The 16,158-nt window shown below is 42.5% G+C and overlaps 1 protein-coding gene across 1 annotated transcript in view; it reads right to left on the bottom strand.

Moving 5' to 3' along the window:
- The window catches only part of LOC131692570 (dual specificity protein kinase splA), a 290,726-nt gene that overhangs the window by 124,833 nt on the left and 149,735 nt on the right, over positions 1-16,158 (bottom strand). The window contains exon 2 of the mRNA XM_058979688.1: positions 10,423-10,987. Coding sequence (XP_058835671.1) covers positions 10,423-10,987 — 565 coding nt within the window. The remainder of the gene's footprint in view (positions 1-10,422; positions 10,988-16,158) is intronic.

The following is a 16,158-nucleotide window of genomic DNA, read 5'->3' as shown; positions in this document are numbered from 1 at the left end:
TCTCTGGCAGATATATAGGAACACTTGGGGTTTTTGATATCGTAGGAAGTGCCGGAAATTCTAGTTCTGATCGCAGACTTCTTAGATCAGGCTTGCCTCGGTTTTGCACCAGTACTTCCTTGAGCTGTTATTTTTTGGAGGGACTTGAAGAGACACCTTCTGACCTTTACAACAAAGCTTGGGAGCGGGAATGTTCCCTCTTTTTGTATGGCTTCTAGGCACAGCAGAAGATGTATTCTCCTGGGGTTCATCACAGTCGCCTTCGTCAGTGGACAAACTAGTATTGATATTCGTAGAGACCGGTGTCGAAGTTATCTTTAGCATTTCTGCAAAAGACCGCTTAGAGTGACCCTGAAAGGAACGCTTAAATTTCTCCGGTATCTTCACTCGCTGAAACGCTGTCTTTGAAACAACCAACTCCATGTGTCAACAGATCCGCGCAATTCAAACTCGAATCGATGACGACCCCGTCACATTGAACCCGATTTGCTGGTACATATACTCTGTACTCCTCCGTAAAAGACCCGCTGTCAACAATATAATTTGCCGCACTTTACTCTATTTACCACCACCCGAAGCTTATTGGGGTATCATTTCGATATTTTTGTCACGGCCGAATATTGTTTCGTCAGAACTCGAGAAATCTGCAACAGATTTAAAAGGTTTTGTCTTTAATCCGGAAAAAGATTACGTACGGCTTGCTTGAGAAGGGTTGGGTACAATTTCAGTTGGACGACTTGATTTCGATATTGATCTAATTTTGAGGCGAGTTATTGTCAGGGGAGTTATTGTTAACGGGCCTATTGCTCAGTGCAGGATGCTATCGTGGACAAAAATGTAATATTATAGAGGTACTTAACTTATAAATGCCACGGTATTCGGTCGGCTTATAAAGAAAAAAGACACTACTGCTCCATTGCTCTGTTGGCCGATTAACATGCCAAAAGACCCTGACCCCTACGGTAGCAGACAAAAGGTTAAGTCGCCGGTGAGCTCTAAGCTTGCATATATGATCCTTCCATGCTTTTCTAAACTTTCTCCTTTCAACACCTTGCTCTCCCTTGAGTACTATGGCTCTAAATATTGAAAAATATACTTCACCTTCCAGTCCCTTGCTAATTAAATGCCGAAAAAACTGTTGACAAATTGACTCAATAGGTCGTTAACAAAAATGGTTAACAAAAAAATGGTAAAAATATCGGCTTGAGAGTTACCGAACGAATGGAAACATGAACTTAAAAATATCTACTTTTCAACTGATTGGTGATTGTAGAGATTTTCTTTTCAATTCGGTGAACTCAACTTCGAACAGCTGATGAGGTTTATAAGGGGGAGGGGGGAGGTTACTGTGGAATATAAGGCATTGCGTTTTGAACAGATTTTTTTCGGTGCGATGGACTTTAGCACGCCAACTATGCAATAATTGAATTGTTATGGTGAGATTAGATGCACAGAATAGAACATCTATTTTCTATTATGAGAAAATTGCGCTAAATAAGTATTATATAGATATTTAAGAATTAGTAACCTGATACTTTGTTCTGAGGAAGCTTTTAGATATCACATAGCTTCATTCAAAAGTTATTTTAAGATAGTGCGGCCCTCTTCCCAACAATGCCAAAACAGGCTTATTATCGTAGTGTTTTTGTTTTTTCTTTGTGTACGAAAATCCATCCGAAAGTTAGGCCGCCCTGTCAGTAAGGGTCCACCGGTCAGTGCATATGAATAACTAGAGTAGTTGGTAGGTCGCTACTTACTATTATCAATTGTTCAACAAGTAATTTTGTTTTCTAAATAATAGTCGATCCTGCTAGTAACAATTATTCGAGTCGAAACAATCATTCTTTATTTTCATTCGATATCGACAAGCACAGATTTGAACCCACTGATTAATAAAAATGGTATTCGGTCAATTGACAATTGTCAACATACCATTTAACAAAATGGCATATGGCCAAATGGTCCATTCTGCCAAATGACTTTTCCGGCCTAATATCATTCGGCGAAGCGATATTCGGTCGAATGGCTGTTGGCAAATCGACTTGGAACAGTTGCAAATTGATGCAATTTTTCGTCGTTCAATTTTTATTAATTTTTCAAAAACACGTTATAGTGAAAATTTTATCCCGAAAACATTCAACTCGAATAAAAATTACGATTTCAGGAATTTCTTTCAGTATCAGCATCTAAAAGAATGTCTTTGATGGAAGAGGCATCAAAGAATCTGCAAACGTCAAGTCGAACATTGTACTGTGCGCTATAGACCATTACGTACTCAAAAATTAAAAAAAAAACTCCCTGTCCCCCTCCATGAAAAAATAGAACATTGCAACGTTTGAAGTCTGCCAAAAGATCTGATTTGAAAATACTCAAAATTTTGCCCTCATCCGTTGAAAATTCCAATTACTTCTAACGACAAATAACGAACGACTCTCTCGTATCCACGAACAACGTACTCAAAACCTCCTAAAATCCAAAAACGTACTCAAAACCACCTAAATGTTCAATCCAAAGACCTTTTGGGATTATATAAAGAATCAAAGCAAGTAGTTCGGTTTACCATCGGTCATGCAAATAAGGCTTCATCCACCAATGATATTTGCGATTTATTTTGCAAGCAACTCAGTAGTGTTTTTACATGTGATAAACTTTTCGAAAAAATCTCTACTGCTATTCTTGGAGTATAGGCCCATTGGTCAACATCTTCGTATCACTTCTGATGGAGTTATTAGTGCACGTAGCAAGCTAAAAATAATCCTGCAACGTAGACCCAGGTGGGATCCCAGGGATTGTTCTAAAACAATGATAGGCTAAAGAACAACATGGATTCATTCCTAAGCGATCTACCAGTAGAAACTTAGTTTCATGTTCATCCTACATAACTAAAGTACTTCAACAAAAACATCAAGGTGACGCAATTTATACTGACCTTACTGCAGCTTTCGACAAGATCAACCACCGTATAGTTGTCGCCAAACTCGAACAGCTCGGTTTTAATGGACCTATTCTTAGTTGGTTGCGATCTTATCCGTTTGTCCGTCAAATGCGCGTTAGTATTGGAGATACTATTTCCACAGGGCAGCCACCTGGGGCCCATAATCTTCCTGTTATACATGAACAATGTGACACTCAAATGTCTCAAACTTTCTTATGCCGGCGATTTCAGGATATTTACCATCGTAAAATGTCTAGATGATGCAAGATTTCATCATTGCTATCTAAAAATATTCGCAAATTGATGTATCAACAATCAGATGGTTGTTAATGCATCTATCAGGAATCAGTAGCGTCTGGCTCAAATGGCACGTTCCCCATGTTGATCGGAGATTTGTGCCTTGCCAAGAATCGTCTTTTCATCATTTTCCTGATGGGAAGGATTGGGGAAGCGGTAAGGTTAGGGGTAAGGAAAAAAACGACACATAACAATTAAAACAGAGCATTCTGCACCCCCGGAGTGATGCTGAACGATCTGCAGGTGCTACAACAGCAGGAATAAAACTTCCAACCCCCGGAGGGATTTAGAACCTCTACTCAAACAGTGAGCGGATATATCAACACCCTCGAGGGGATATTGAGATAACAGAACGACAATACCCCCGAAGAGATATTGTCATTCAAATACGGCTAAAAAAAACTATAGCTCTTTATCACACTGGGTTAGGAACAAAAGCATATCCCTAAATTTCAGCTCTCTGTACATAGGATCATCTATGTATGGAGAACCAAAAATCCGGATGCGCAATTGCATTAATACAGGGCAATTGCATATCAAATGATATGATGTTCCGTAATCGGATTCACAAAAGATCACATGAATAATACTCAGCGCGCTGAATAGTAGCCATGTGATAATTGAGTTTGCAATGTCCAGTCAGTGCCCTGACCAGAATACTGCAGTTGTGCTTGGAAAAATGCAACAAATTTCTTGACATTTTCGGACTCACATCCGGCAGAAAAGCCTTTGTTTGAACGCAAGTTTGCAAGCTACGCCAATGGTTGGCATGTTCGAATGCAGCCCAAGAGCGAATCTTGTGCTTTATCCAACTTATTGACAGTGGTAGAACTGGTTCTGGACCAACGAAATCAGTCGCAGCGCCAGCTCTAGCCAATTCGTCCGCCCATTCATTTCCAGTAATACCGGAATGACCGGGTACCCATAGAAGGTAGATAGCATTTGAAATGCTAAGTTCTTCGATTTGAGTTCGACATGCGATTACTAATTTCGATCTCGAATCTGCCGAACTAAGTGCTTTCAGGGCAGCCTGACTGTCAGAGCAAAAATAGTTTCTTTTACCGCAAATTCCCTGTTGAAGTGCGGATTGTACGCCACACAGAATCGCAAAGATTTCTGCTTGGAATACGGTACAGTATCTACCAAGCGAATGAGATTGGTTTAATCTCATCTCATGACACCAGCACCGGTTCGGCCCTCCAACAAAGAACCGTCCGTATAACAAACTACGTATTCTTCAAGTTGTCGCTCCATCCAGCCAGACAGCCATTCCTCACGAAGAGGAATTCTCACATTGAAAGTTTTAGTAGGAAAACTACATGTGAGTGTAAGGTCACTGGGAGCAAGTGTATATTCATCCCAAGTAACCATTTGGAGCCACAGTCTTGTGTGGCTAGTTACACGATCTATTGGGTTACTGTTCCAGAGCCCAGTAACCTTAAGACGGTATGCACAAGAAAGTGCTTCTTGTTTCAGAAACACATGTAGTGGTTTTATGTTCAAGAGTGCCTCGAGAGCAGCAGTAGGTGTTGTCGAGAACGCACCAGTCATCGCCATCAAGACCATCCTCTGAAGATGGTTTAACTTTGATTGGATTGTCATGACTCCTCCCTTCTGCCACCAAACAAGGCACCCGTATGCCAGTATTGGTCTAACAATTGTTGTGTAGATCCACTGAATGTACTTGGGTTTGAGTCCCCAGGATTTGCCGAAAGCCCGTCTACATTGGCCAAAGGCCATGCAAGCTTTCTTGATCATGAAATCGATGTGAGCTGTCCAATTAAGTTTTGAGTCGAGAATTACCCCAACGTACTTAACTTGATCTTCGACAATAATTTCAGAGTCAAAAAAACTGCAATGGACGAGCTCCGGTTGTAATCCTTCGTTGCGTGAAAAGCACCATTGAGGTTTTATTTGGATTAACTGATAGTCCAACATGAAGACACCACCGCTCAACAACACATAAGGCTTGTTGCATCAAATCAAAAAGTGTGTTAATGCAAATACCGGTGATCATTATATGATAATCATCGGCGAAACCATACGTCGGAAACCCAAGCTCATTTAGTTTTCTCAACAAGCTATCGGCGACAAGGTTCCATAGAAGTGGTGACAGCACACCACCTTGAGGACATCCGCAGATACTCAGTTTCCTCATCTCTACTTGTCTTAACGATGAGCACAGATGTCGGTTGCTAAGCATTGCGTGTATCCAGTTCGTGATATATGAAGGTACTCCATGATCTCGTGCTGCTTCCAAAATGGATTCGAAAGACACGTTGTCAAAAGCACCTTCAATATCGAGAAAAACTCCTAAACTTGATTGCTTTTGTGAAAAAGCTTTTTCAATGTTGTAGACAACATTGTGTAACAGGGTGGTAGTAGACTTCCCCCGCTAATATCCATGTTGCATTGCATGCAGCGGGTGCTCGCCCAAGCTACCATCCCGAATGTAGTGGTCGATTAAACGTTCCACTGATTTGAGAAGGAAGGAGGTCAGACTGATCGGTCTAAAGCTCTTTGCCTCCTCATAAGTGACGCGGCCACCTTTGGGAATGAATTTGACAGTTATTTCCATAACTGACATACTTCAACCCGCCGGATGCCACGCGGCCTCTAGGCTGGTTTTGTCCGGAGAAAGATAATAGAGTTATCAACCTCCTAGTGGACCACAGCCAGTTACTGGGGAGTTCGCCCGGCTCTTCCCAGGCTCCGTTCGCCATTGAGAATATTTTAAACCCCCTCAACAATTTTACCCATAGCACGGGTCGCATGACACTATGGAATTGGGGTTCCCTGTTTGGTGTTACCACCGGAACAGGTAGTCCGTAGTGTAATTCTTAGCCGGTTGAAACAACCACTACCGACACTACACGGCTTATCTAGGCTGTTCGGAGAAAGAAGCTGACATTGATGGACAGCTCCCATAGATGGCCGAACAGCCGGCAGATGGTTGTTAATGCATCTAAGTGCTCCGTAATATCCTTCACTCGTAAGCATTCACCAATTATTTTCAATTATGAACTTTATGGCAACAATCTTCGGAGAGACACTTTGTTGGGGATCTTAGCGTAGTTCTTGACTCAAAGTTAACATTTAGACTCCATGTTTCATCCGTCTCATCAAAAGCTTCCATAACACTTTCATGCAGCCAAAAATTCCAGAAATGGGCACTGCTTAAAGGCTCTCTATTGCTCTCCAGTACGTTCGATGGGTTCGTTATGACCATCATTTGTTCTAGAAAAAGGAAGGTGGAAAAAGTATGGGATCGTATAACACGACGATGAATGACGACAACTGAGTCATTCCAGGGAAGATGGCACAAGGCAAAACGTAAGAACTTGCGTTGAACGATCTCGATTCGGCTGATGCTGTTTCGATAGAATGGTACCCAGATCACTGATGAATTTTTCAAAAAGGAAGGTGAAAAATGCATCAGTGATCTGGGTACCATTCTATCGAAACAGCATCAGCCGAATCGAGATTGTTCAACGCAAGTTCTTACGGTTTGCCTTTTGCCATCTTCCCTGGAATGACTCGGTTGTCGTCATTCATCGTCGTGTTATACGATCCCATACTTTTCCCACCTTTCTTTTGCTAGAACAAATTATGGTCATAACGAACCCATAGCCAGTACGTATCGTATGTTTGATCAATTCTCTGATGCCTTCGACTTTAATTTGTCCCGAGCCACCATAAAAACAAGTTTTTTGAAATCATATTCACTGTCTAGTTGTTTTCGATTCTAAAATGTTTTTATGTTGGTGTTAGACATAGTTATTATGTACTGAACTTATTTGTATGTTCCATCATTGTGTATTCTTTATATTCTATGTATTATGTAGTAATTAGCTTTTTGTCGTTAGGGTTAGTATATTACCTATTGACAATGAAAAGATCAGGTCTTATGCCTGCTGGAGAAGAGGCAAAAATGAGGTTCACTCCAGCGGGCTTTTCTCTGCTCCACAAATAAACAATTTCTTCCGATTTTTGCTTCAAACAGGAATGACAATCTGCGCTTTTTCGATCAATTTGAAGCTGTACTACCGAAGAGTTTTGCTGATCGATCCATTATTCCGCTATTTGATGGCATTTTTAACGAAATAAAATATTCGAGCTTTTCAAATATGATTCCAAATTTCCCACGCCCCAGTCCCAGTTCAGTGTACCCAGTGCAAGTGTAAGATGGCACACATTTTTAGGAGGTTTTACTGCATACATGTTAACAACCGAACTTTCAAATGCCGCATAATTATTTGAAAACTACTCTTGCAGTTAATGTTACAAGTTTTTGTTTCGGGTGTGACCTATGTGAGTGGTTTTACTTGATTAAATCTAACATGATTATTCTAGTTTTATTCAGTCTTCCCAAATGGACGCCGTACACAATGTTCGCTCTGGTTGTGTTCTCATATTAAACATACACGCTATTTTTCACCAAAACACTTGCACATGTTCGCCTGTACAACAGAACTCCATGTACGTACACAGTGTGCGCACGCATAGGTTCATGGCATCATTTTTCTCTTCCTCACTCTTATCATCACTAGCGTTGACTCTTTTTGCCTTGCCTTGTTCTCGTGTACGCACCCGATGTACGTACACGGAAGTTTGAACTAGAGTTTGTACATCGTTCGCTTGCGTTCAGTGTTTGAGGCGAACTTGTACATCGAGACGAAGCATGTTTGAGGTTGAATGCGTGCACGAAATTTTGAACACAGGTACAAACTTGTCGATGCTCATGGGAAGTCAAGTTTTATTGATAATTGTTTTAATTCATATAGAGACAAACGATTCGTCACGCATTTCTTTAGATTGTTGGGGTGGCATAGCGTAATTGGTAAATTGATTGCCTTGTATACAGTCCAACTGGGTTCGATTCCCATCTCCACACATAGGATTAGAGACTTTCCAAAATAAAATTCTAACCCGAAAAAATAGGCGAAAAGGTTAAAACGTCTATAATCAAAATTTAAAAAAAAATACATTGATGCTCTTCTCTTTTTACACCAGAATTAGGAGAAGTGTCACCCACCGAACTTAGGGAACTATTTCTAGTACTATTACTCATAGTTGAATAACTCCTCATTTTTTCACACTTCAACAAGCACCAGCAATACATCGACATTTTTTCAATCACTGGAATTGACCCCGGAAATCCCCAACAGCCGAAACGCTAGAATACTCGCGGGAATGGGGTTGTGAACAAAAATTATTTTATTTCTCGCTGGTCCCAGCCGGTCAACATTAGAGTCAACTACTACGGCTATGGCGAACTGGTGTAGAATACCCTGGCTGGCTGTTGCTATTACAACTTTGCCGATTTTTTATCCACGCTTGGAGATTTTAATCCGCCCGGCGTGCTTAGCGCGGATGGTGTTTATATGTATTTAACGGATTATGCGTCTACATGTGCCACCCGGTTCTCCTGGCTCTGAATCCTCGGATCCAGCAGCCGGATGTGTGCGTATCGGCGTAAAAGGCTATGATGTTCCGCCGTTTCGATCCCGCTGCCGCCTCTGTGTGCATGTAAAACTTTGCCAGTACAACCGGGAGAGGGATCCCAATCGAACGGTGTCTCCTAGGCGCGGATTTTCAGCGTAGCATAAATTTAGGAAGCACATGTGATCCAAGCACGGCAATAGACCGATGCTAATGCCAAAGCAGCTATCGTTTCCAATTGATGGAAACGTGCCCCCCCCCCTCCACTGCAGTCGATTCCCGGCGTGGGATTGGGATCCTATACAGCAGCACAGGAAAGGTGTGAGGTGCAATGTTTGTTTTGTATCGACACATATCCTTCCGTTGTTTCTATCCATACCGTCACTAACACACCAGGGTAGAATCGAAGCTCACCAGCCTAATATCGGATTTCAGGCAGGTTTGTGACGGTCGTAAAAGTACCGAAAATTGCTTCGCTTGCTTGGTCAACGAAACGGCCGGCCGGCTGGCCGACCATGGATGTAATAGTTTATATAATCGCGTTAATCCTTCTGCAAATCCCAATCCGAGCGCCTGCGCTTCAACACGGCACTGGGATATCGGACACGGTGTGGGATTAGTGAACGGAAATACGTATGCATGGTGCCGAGCTTGAATGTTCGGGACGTGTTGAAGGGCTAGGTTTTCGCTGTAATAACATTTATCACATTGTGGATTCCAGATATGTATGAAAGGAATGTCCTCGTTTGGTAATTTTCCTATTTGTATGGTATGTGAAACTTAAGCGTGGAAGAGATTTAATTTTCAATGTTGACACAAACACGTCATGAGTTTTCCTTCTGTAGAAATGCACGCACGAGACAATTCTCGTGATAGTAATCAGAGCATGTATCAATTGAAGATGGTTTCCAAATGTCCACTTGAAGTTTGTTTACAATAACTAATGATAATCATGTTGAATGATTTGTTGACAATTTGGAGAATGTTATTACACAAGCTCTAGTATAAAGATTTGTAACGAATTAAAAAAGGTTCGGTATCAACAAATTTGTTACATTTTTACCACTACACCGATATCTAAATTAAAACCTCTTGAATAATGAGTCCCGATAATACACCATTGATGTTCATAAGTCCCTCAGTTTTCCAATGGTCCGTAGTTTACACAGTGCTGCCTGTCGCCACATCACAAAATCCACTAACTCGGGATGGCTTCGGTGTGGCACTCGCCCTCGCAGCAAACTTTGATGTATTGAATGCAGCTATGTAAAAGCCGCATTACTCATAGTTATTAAAATATTAGCACCAAAGCGTGCCAACCGTGCCCTTCTAAATTCATCATTCGCCAATTAGCGAAATTAAATCAAATGTATCAAAATCAAGCCCAACCCTGGCTCCCTTCGGGTTTACATCCGCACCGGCATACATCGGTGTCGGCAGATGAATACCGTGACAGGCAAACCCATTCGAATTGTGACCCCGAGAAAAAAAAGAATATCCCACAAAAAGCTCTTCGAGCGCTCAAGTGCGGTCACTCGTTCCTCGGATAATTTTGTGGTTTCCATACGTTATCAAATTAAATTTCTCCCTCCGGGGGGCAGAGGAATGGGCTGCGACATTATGCAGTTTTTTTCTTTCTCTTTGACGATTTGTCCAGTCTACCCAGGACGCGCCATTTCGATGCCATTCGAACCACCCATCCTTGGCTGAGGTTAATAAATTTAATTGATTTCCTGTGTCCCACTTACCGTTGACTTTGCTGAAATCGAAATCCTTTCGATCCTGCATAGCGGCGGCAGCTGCTGCCACGACCGCCACCGGTGACGGGGGAATCCCTCGATCGGCTCCGTTACTGGGCGTCTGTGGTGGGTGGCACCCGACAGGGATGCTGCTACTGCTCATGTTGTTGTTGCTATTATTGTTGGTGTTACTATTGTTGGCGTTGTTAATATTGATACTGGCGTTCGCACCGGAACCGTTTTCCGTCATCGACGAAGCGGACACATTGATCCGTGGGGTCAGCGAGCGATTGATGGCCGTTCCCATCAACGATTGCGACACGCTGATTGTCGGATGGCTGTGAGGAGTGCCGAGGGAGGCGCCACCGTTAGCGTTTGCGATTGAATTGCTCACACTGGAGCCGGTTAGATTATCACCGGTGGCGCTGGGATGATCCGATACGATTGACGAGGCCGAAGATTGGTGGTGTACTTTCGGACTGGACAGTTCCACCTCGCGACCATTCGATGGCGATACTGGTACGGACGATTCCTTCTTCGGTGATTTAGGACGTGTCAGGGCCAAAGCTTGTGTCTGAAATGGGAAAATCGAAGGGAATCGGAATAAAGTGTGTGTGTTGAAGAGAAGCAAATAAATAATCTTTCATTAGCCTCGAAGCGGAGTGACCAAAAGAGGCCGAAAAGGGGCACACGTTAAGTTCAGGTAGAAACGCGATTAGTGGAATGTAAATAAGTAATAAATAACTGATATCGCAGTTTCTGTTTCGATGCTCGGGTAGTGAAAAAACGTCTTTCATTCCCGCAAGTACGGACGAGTTCGAATGGAAAACAGAACAGCATGTATCACGAACATGAAAAGAGATTTATAACAATTAAGATTAATTTAAAGATCATGATCAGAACATATTTATAAACTGAGTCGTTCGTGGTGACACCCGACTGCCGTTGCTGTTGTTGTGGGTACTCGTTACACAACTTCCAAGCTGCAATATCTAACGAAATCAGTTTCAATTAAGTTAACTGTCGCGGGATTGGACAGTGGTGTTGGTGGGGCCTGGACGATCGTGTATGTAGGACAATTGGGTGTTGCTGGATACCAGATTCCTATCAACGCGATTTTATGGCGAGTTTTAATCGGTCGAAGCTGTAACATTGACCTAGTGATGCGAATCGGTTACAATATGACGCATCGACAATGCTTTCGGTTTGGGTCGTTACAGTCTCAGTATCGATGACGAAATATATCTTATTTCTAATACATACTACTAAATGAAAAGGAATATTATTACGCATTTGTTAATTTTAAAAGCAAATTTAGCTTTGAGATGTTCTTAGCTTGAGTTTTGCTAAAACTATAATAATCGTAATACTCTTCGGGCGGTGGGTCAGCTATTGTCGTTCGTGTCCCTTATCACTTGTTTTATAAAGTGATTCGTCAACAGTGCCTATCTTTGAAAATGCACCACCTCTGTTATGCAACAATTTTTATTCGATTTTATTTTATTGCAAATAACTAGGCAGTTCTTATTTCGTTATATCAATGGTTATATAAATGAACATTACAGAAAGTCGTGTTCGCTAAAATTTATTTGACAACTGAATAAACTCTACTGAAATAACAACAGTTGTACCAGCACCCAACAGTCTTGAACCATTTCACAAACTTTTGAATATTGTTCATGGATTCATTCCTTTTTTCATTTCGATTATAGAGGTTTTAACCTTAAAGTCATTCGCCTTTTTGGGTTAGAAAAATCTCTTATGAAAATTTCTAACCCTATGTGTGGGGTCGGGACTCGAACCCAGGTGCGCTGCGTACAAGGCAATCGATTTACCAATACGCTACGCCCACCCCCGATTCATTCCTTGTTAGTGGACTGCCCCATAACTTATTGTTCGTAATTATTCATTCACTGCCAACACTGTTTGTGAAAGTTTAGTTTGTTTTCCGCGCTCCTCAATTTTTGTTTATATCATTGTGATTATTGCCTCGATATCCTGCAAAACCGTTCAGGCTTGTTATCCAACCTCCGTGTTCACTTGCCGAATGACGGTGTTTTGCTCACACGCAAGGTAGGACCGCAATTTCAAAATATCCTGGACAAGCTGAAGCAGTTTGCTGATTTGCCACAACCGCCATACCACCGCTACACCGCCACCTCGCCACTCCGCTATTTCGCCGCTCCACCATCATCACTTCCACTCGCAGTTTGCAAAAGTGTCACCATCCTGATCAAAATACCAACATATTACTGAGCATTTCAACTAGTAACCCTCACACTACCGCATATCGTAAAATGCCTGGATTTTGTGAGAGTTGCACTGATAAATTTTCCGATGGTCGTAATGCTGTAAAATGTGACGGTTTTTGCTCTTCGCCATTTTGCGCAAAATGCTGCGGACTAAACGACGAATTATTTGCCGCTGTTGATAATAAGTCTAACTTATTTTGGATGTGTAACACCTGCAAAAATATCATGGACAAAGCACGTTTTCGTAACGCATTAGTGTCCGTTGAGTCCGCAAACCAAATGGTGATCGAGGAGCTTAAAAATTCAATTCGCAACGACATACTGGAGGAATTAAAGGTAGAAATTAAGACCAACTTCAAAACGTTAATCGACGCTGTACCAAAAACGCCGATTCCTGAACCGCGACAATTTTTCTTTAATTCTGCTAAAAGAAAGAGAGACAACGACGATACAGGCTCCAATCCTTCTAAGCTGCTACGTGATACTGATGCCGCCGGTTCATTGACACCATCCATCGCAGTGAATCGTGAAGATAAAAAGTTTTGGTTGTACCTGTCAGGAATTTCGCCCGATGTCCCTGATGAAAGCGTCACCAAGCTAGCTGCGGATAAACTCGGAAATTTGAACATCACTGTCGTCAAGTTGGTCCCTCGTGGCAGAGATCCAAGAACGCTGAATTTTGTCTCCTACAAAGTTGGCATGCCCACGGATCTCAAAGAAAAGGCTATGACGGCGTATACATGGCCAGTTGGCATTGCTTATCGTGAGTTTGAAGAGAAGTCGGATTCCAGAAAGGTTTTTTGGAAACCGAATGCGCCCGACTCAGCAACAATGATTGCTTCCACTGCTCTTCGCCCTCCTCCCAACTAGTTACATAGCCTGTTTCCATTCAGTCAGATTCCAGAAAGGTTTTTTGGAAACCGAATGCCTCCGACTCAGCAACAATGACTGCTTCCACTGCTCTTCGCCCTCCTTCCAACTAATTACATCGCCTGTTCCCGAAGTTGCTGCACATTACGAGCAGTTTCTTTCCGTTTACTACCAGAACGTGCGAGGAATGAGAACGAAAACATAAGAATTTCATCTAGCGCTTTCTTCTAGTGACTACGACGTCATTGTCCTTTCGGAAACCTGGCTGCGCGAAGACATATTAAACGCTGAGCTCTCGTCGAACTACGTAATATATCGCTGCGACCGCAACTCAACAACCAGTCATCTGCGTCGACGCGGTGGCGTCCTAATAGCGGCAAAGAACAACCTCGTAGGCTCGCAGCTAAGCTTGTGTGGAATTGAACGCCTGGAGCAAATCGCCGTGCGTATCGCCCTCCCGAATCACTCTGTATATATTAGCTGTGTTTATCTCAGGCCAAATAGTGATCCGGATTTGTATCACGCGCACGCTAATGCCGTTCAAACATTTCTAGACAATGCTGGCAGCACTGACACTGTTCTCGTCTTTGGAGACTACAATCTTCCACGCCTTCAGTGGTCGCTCGATAATGATCTAAAATGTTACCTACCTATTAATGCCTCTTCGGAACAAGAAATAGCTGTAACGGAGTCTATGGTTCGTGAGTATTTGAATCATGTGCAAAATAGCCTTCGCGATCACCCTGTAACATTTTGGAAATTCGTTAGTAGCAGAAAACGATCTGGTAGTACTCCCACTGACGTTTTCCTTGGAAACGCAAGCGCACAATCTCCAGCTGATACCATAAATTTGTTTGCTGATTTCTTTCGCGGAGTGTTTAGAAGCGACTATACCGTCCCTTCCGAAGAGTATTTGGAAACATTAGCATCGTACAACATAAATCTCCCCCGTCCCACTGTAAGCCGAGCTGACGTCTTGAAGGCTCTGACTGCTGTTGATTCGTCGAAAGGGCCTGGCCCCGATCATCTCTCGCCCCAATTTATAAAAAGCTGCGCTCACGTGCTATCTCTTCCAGTGTGCATCATTTTCAATCGGTCTCTCGCTGAAGGCATTTTTTCCTATCGCCAGGAAAGAAGCTGCTATCGTTCCAATCCATAAGGCAGGAAATATTCACAACGTCGAAAATTACAGAGGTATCTCATTATTAAACTGTCTCTCCAAAGTTCTCGAAAAGCAGGTCAACAACGTCACGTATGCAGCTGCATCCCACATTATCTCGGAGTATCAACACGGGTTTGTCACAAAATGATCAACAACTTCTAACCTGATGGCTTACACTTCTAAGTTGTTTCCCGCCGTCGATAAGCGTCATCAGGTGGACGCAATTTACGTCGATTTCTCAAAAGCTTTCGACAAAGTACCGCACAACATCGCAATCTTGAAATTAAAGCGTTTGGGATTTCCCACCTGGCTGACTAACTGGTTGCAGTCGTATCTTTCCGATCACTCGGCATTCGTGAGTATAAAAAAACGCGCTCAAGCACATTCAGAACACCCACAGGTGTCCCGCAAGGCAGTCATCTGGGCCCGCTTATTTTTATTCTGTTTATTAACGATATCTGTTGTCGGATCAAGTCTGGGAGATTGCTGTACGCGGACGATCTCAAAATCTTCCGAACCATTGCTTCTGCACTTGACGCCGTAGTGCTTCAAGAAGATATCTGTACTATTAAAGAATGGTTCACGCTTAACGGAATGGAAGTCAACGTTAGTAAATGCAAAGTAATCAGTTTCGGACGCTTGCTTACTCCAGGACGTTATGAATACAGCCTAAAAGGAAGAAGAATTGAAAGTGTCGACTCGATCCGAGACTTGGGAGTGCTCTTCGATAGGAAGTTGAGCTTTTCCGACCATATCACCGCGACAACTGCTAAAGCTTTCGGAATGCTGGGCTTCTTAAAGCGGAACACGGCGGACTTCGATGATTTCTACGCACTAAAAGCATTTTACTGTGCCCTGATCAGAAGTGTTCTGGAGTGTGCTGTGCAAGTGTGGGTACCATACCATGCCGTTCAAATTGACCGACTAGAACGTATACAAAGATGTTTTGTGCGATTCGCCCTCAGGAAACTTCCATGGAATGATCCAGTTGTGTTGCCTCCTTATGGCGATAGATGTATGCTACTCGGTCTGCAGACTCTGGCGACTCGCCGTATCTTCCTGCAAAGAGTTTTTGTTTTCGACTTGCTGTCAGGTAATATCGACAGTCCCGATCTCTCGGGCGTTAATTTGTATGCGCCTCCTCGTGTTCTTCGTAACCCCACTCTGTTGTGGATCCCTAGACACCGTACTTCATATGGACAAAATAATCCACTGGAAAGATGTTTCCGCAGATTTAACGAAGCTTCCTCAGTGTATGATTTTAACGTTTCCAAGCATAGATATAAGTTATTAATAAAAAATATATAGTTTTAAAATGTGTCTGTACGGTGTATACCGAAGATAAGAAATAAAATAAAAATAAATTATATAGTACGCCAGGTCCTAATATTGCCACAAGAACAATTTCGCAGAACTCAGAACATTTTTCTTGAATTCATTTTTTTCCCGCGAACTTGTTTT

The sequence above is a fragment of the Topomyia yanbarensis genome, chromosome 3 (genome assembly GCF_030247195.1).
Source record: "Topomyia yanbarensis strain Yona2022 chromosome 3, ASM3024719v1, whole genome shotgun sequence".
NCBI lineage: Eukaryota > Metazoa > Arthropoda > Insecta > Diptera > Culicidae > Topomyia > Topomyia yanbarensis.
The sequence above is the reverse complement of the archived record's forward strand: the minus strand, read 5'-3'. Positions and strand labels throughout refer to the sequence as shown.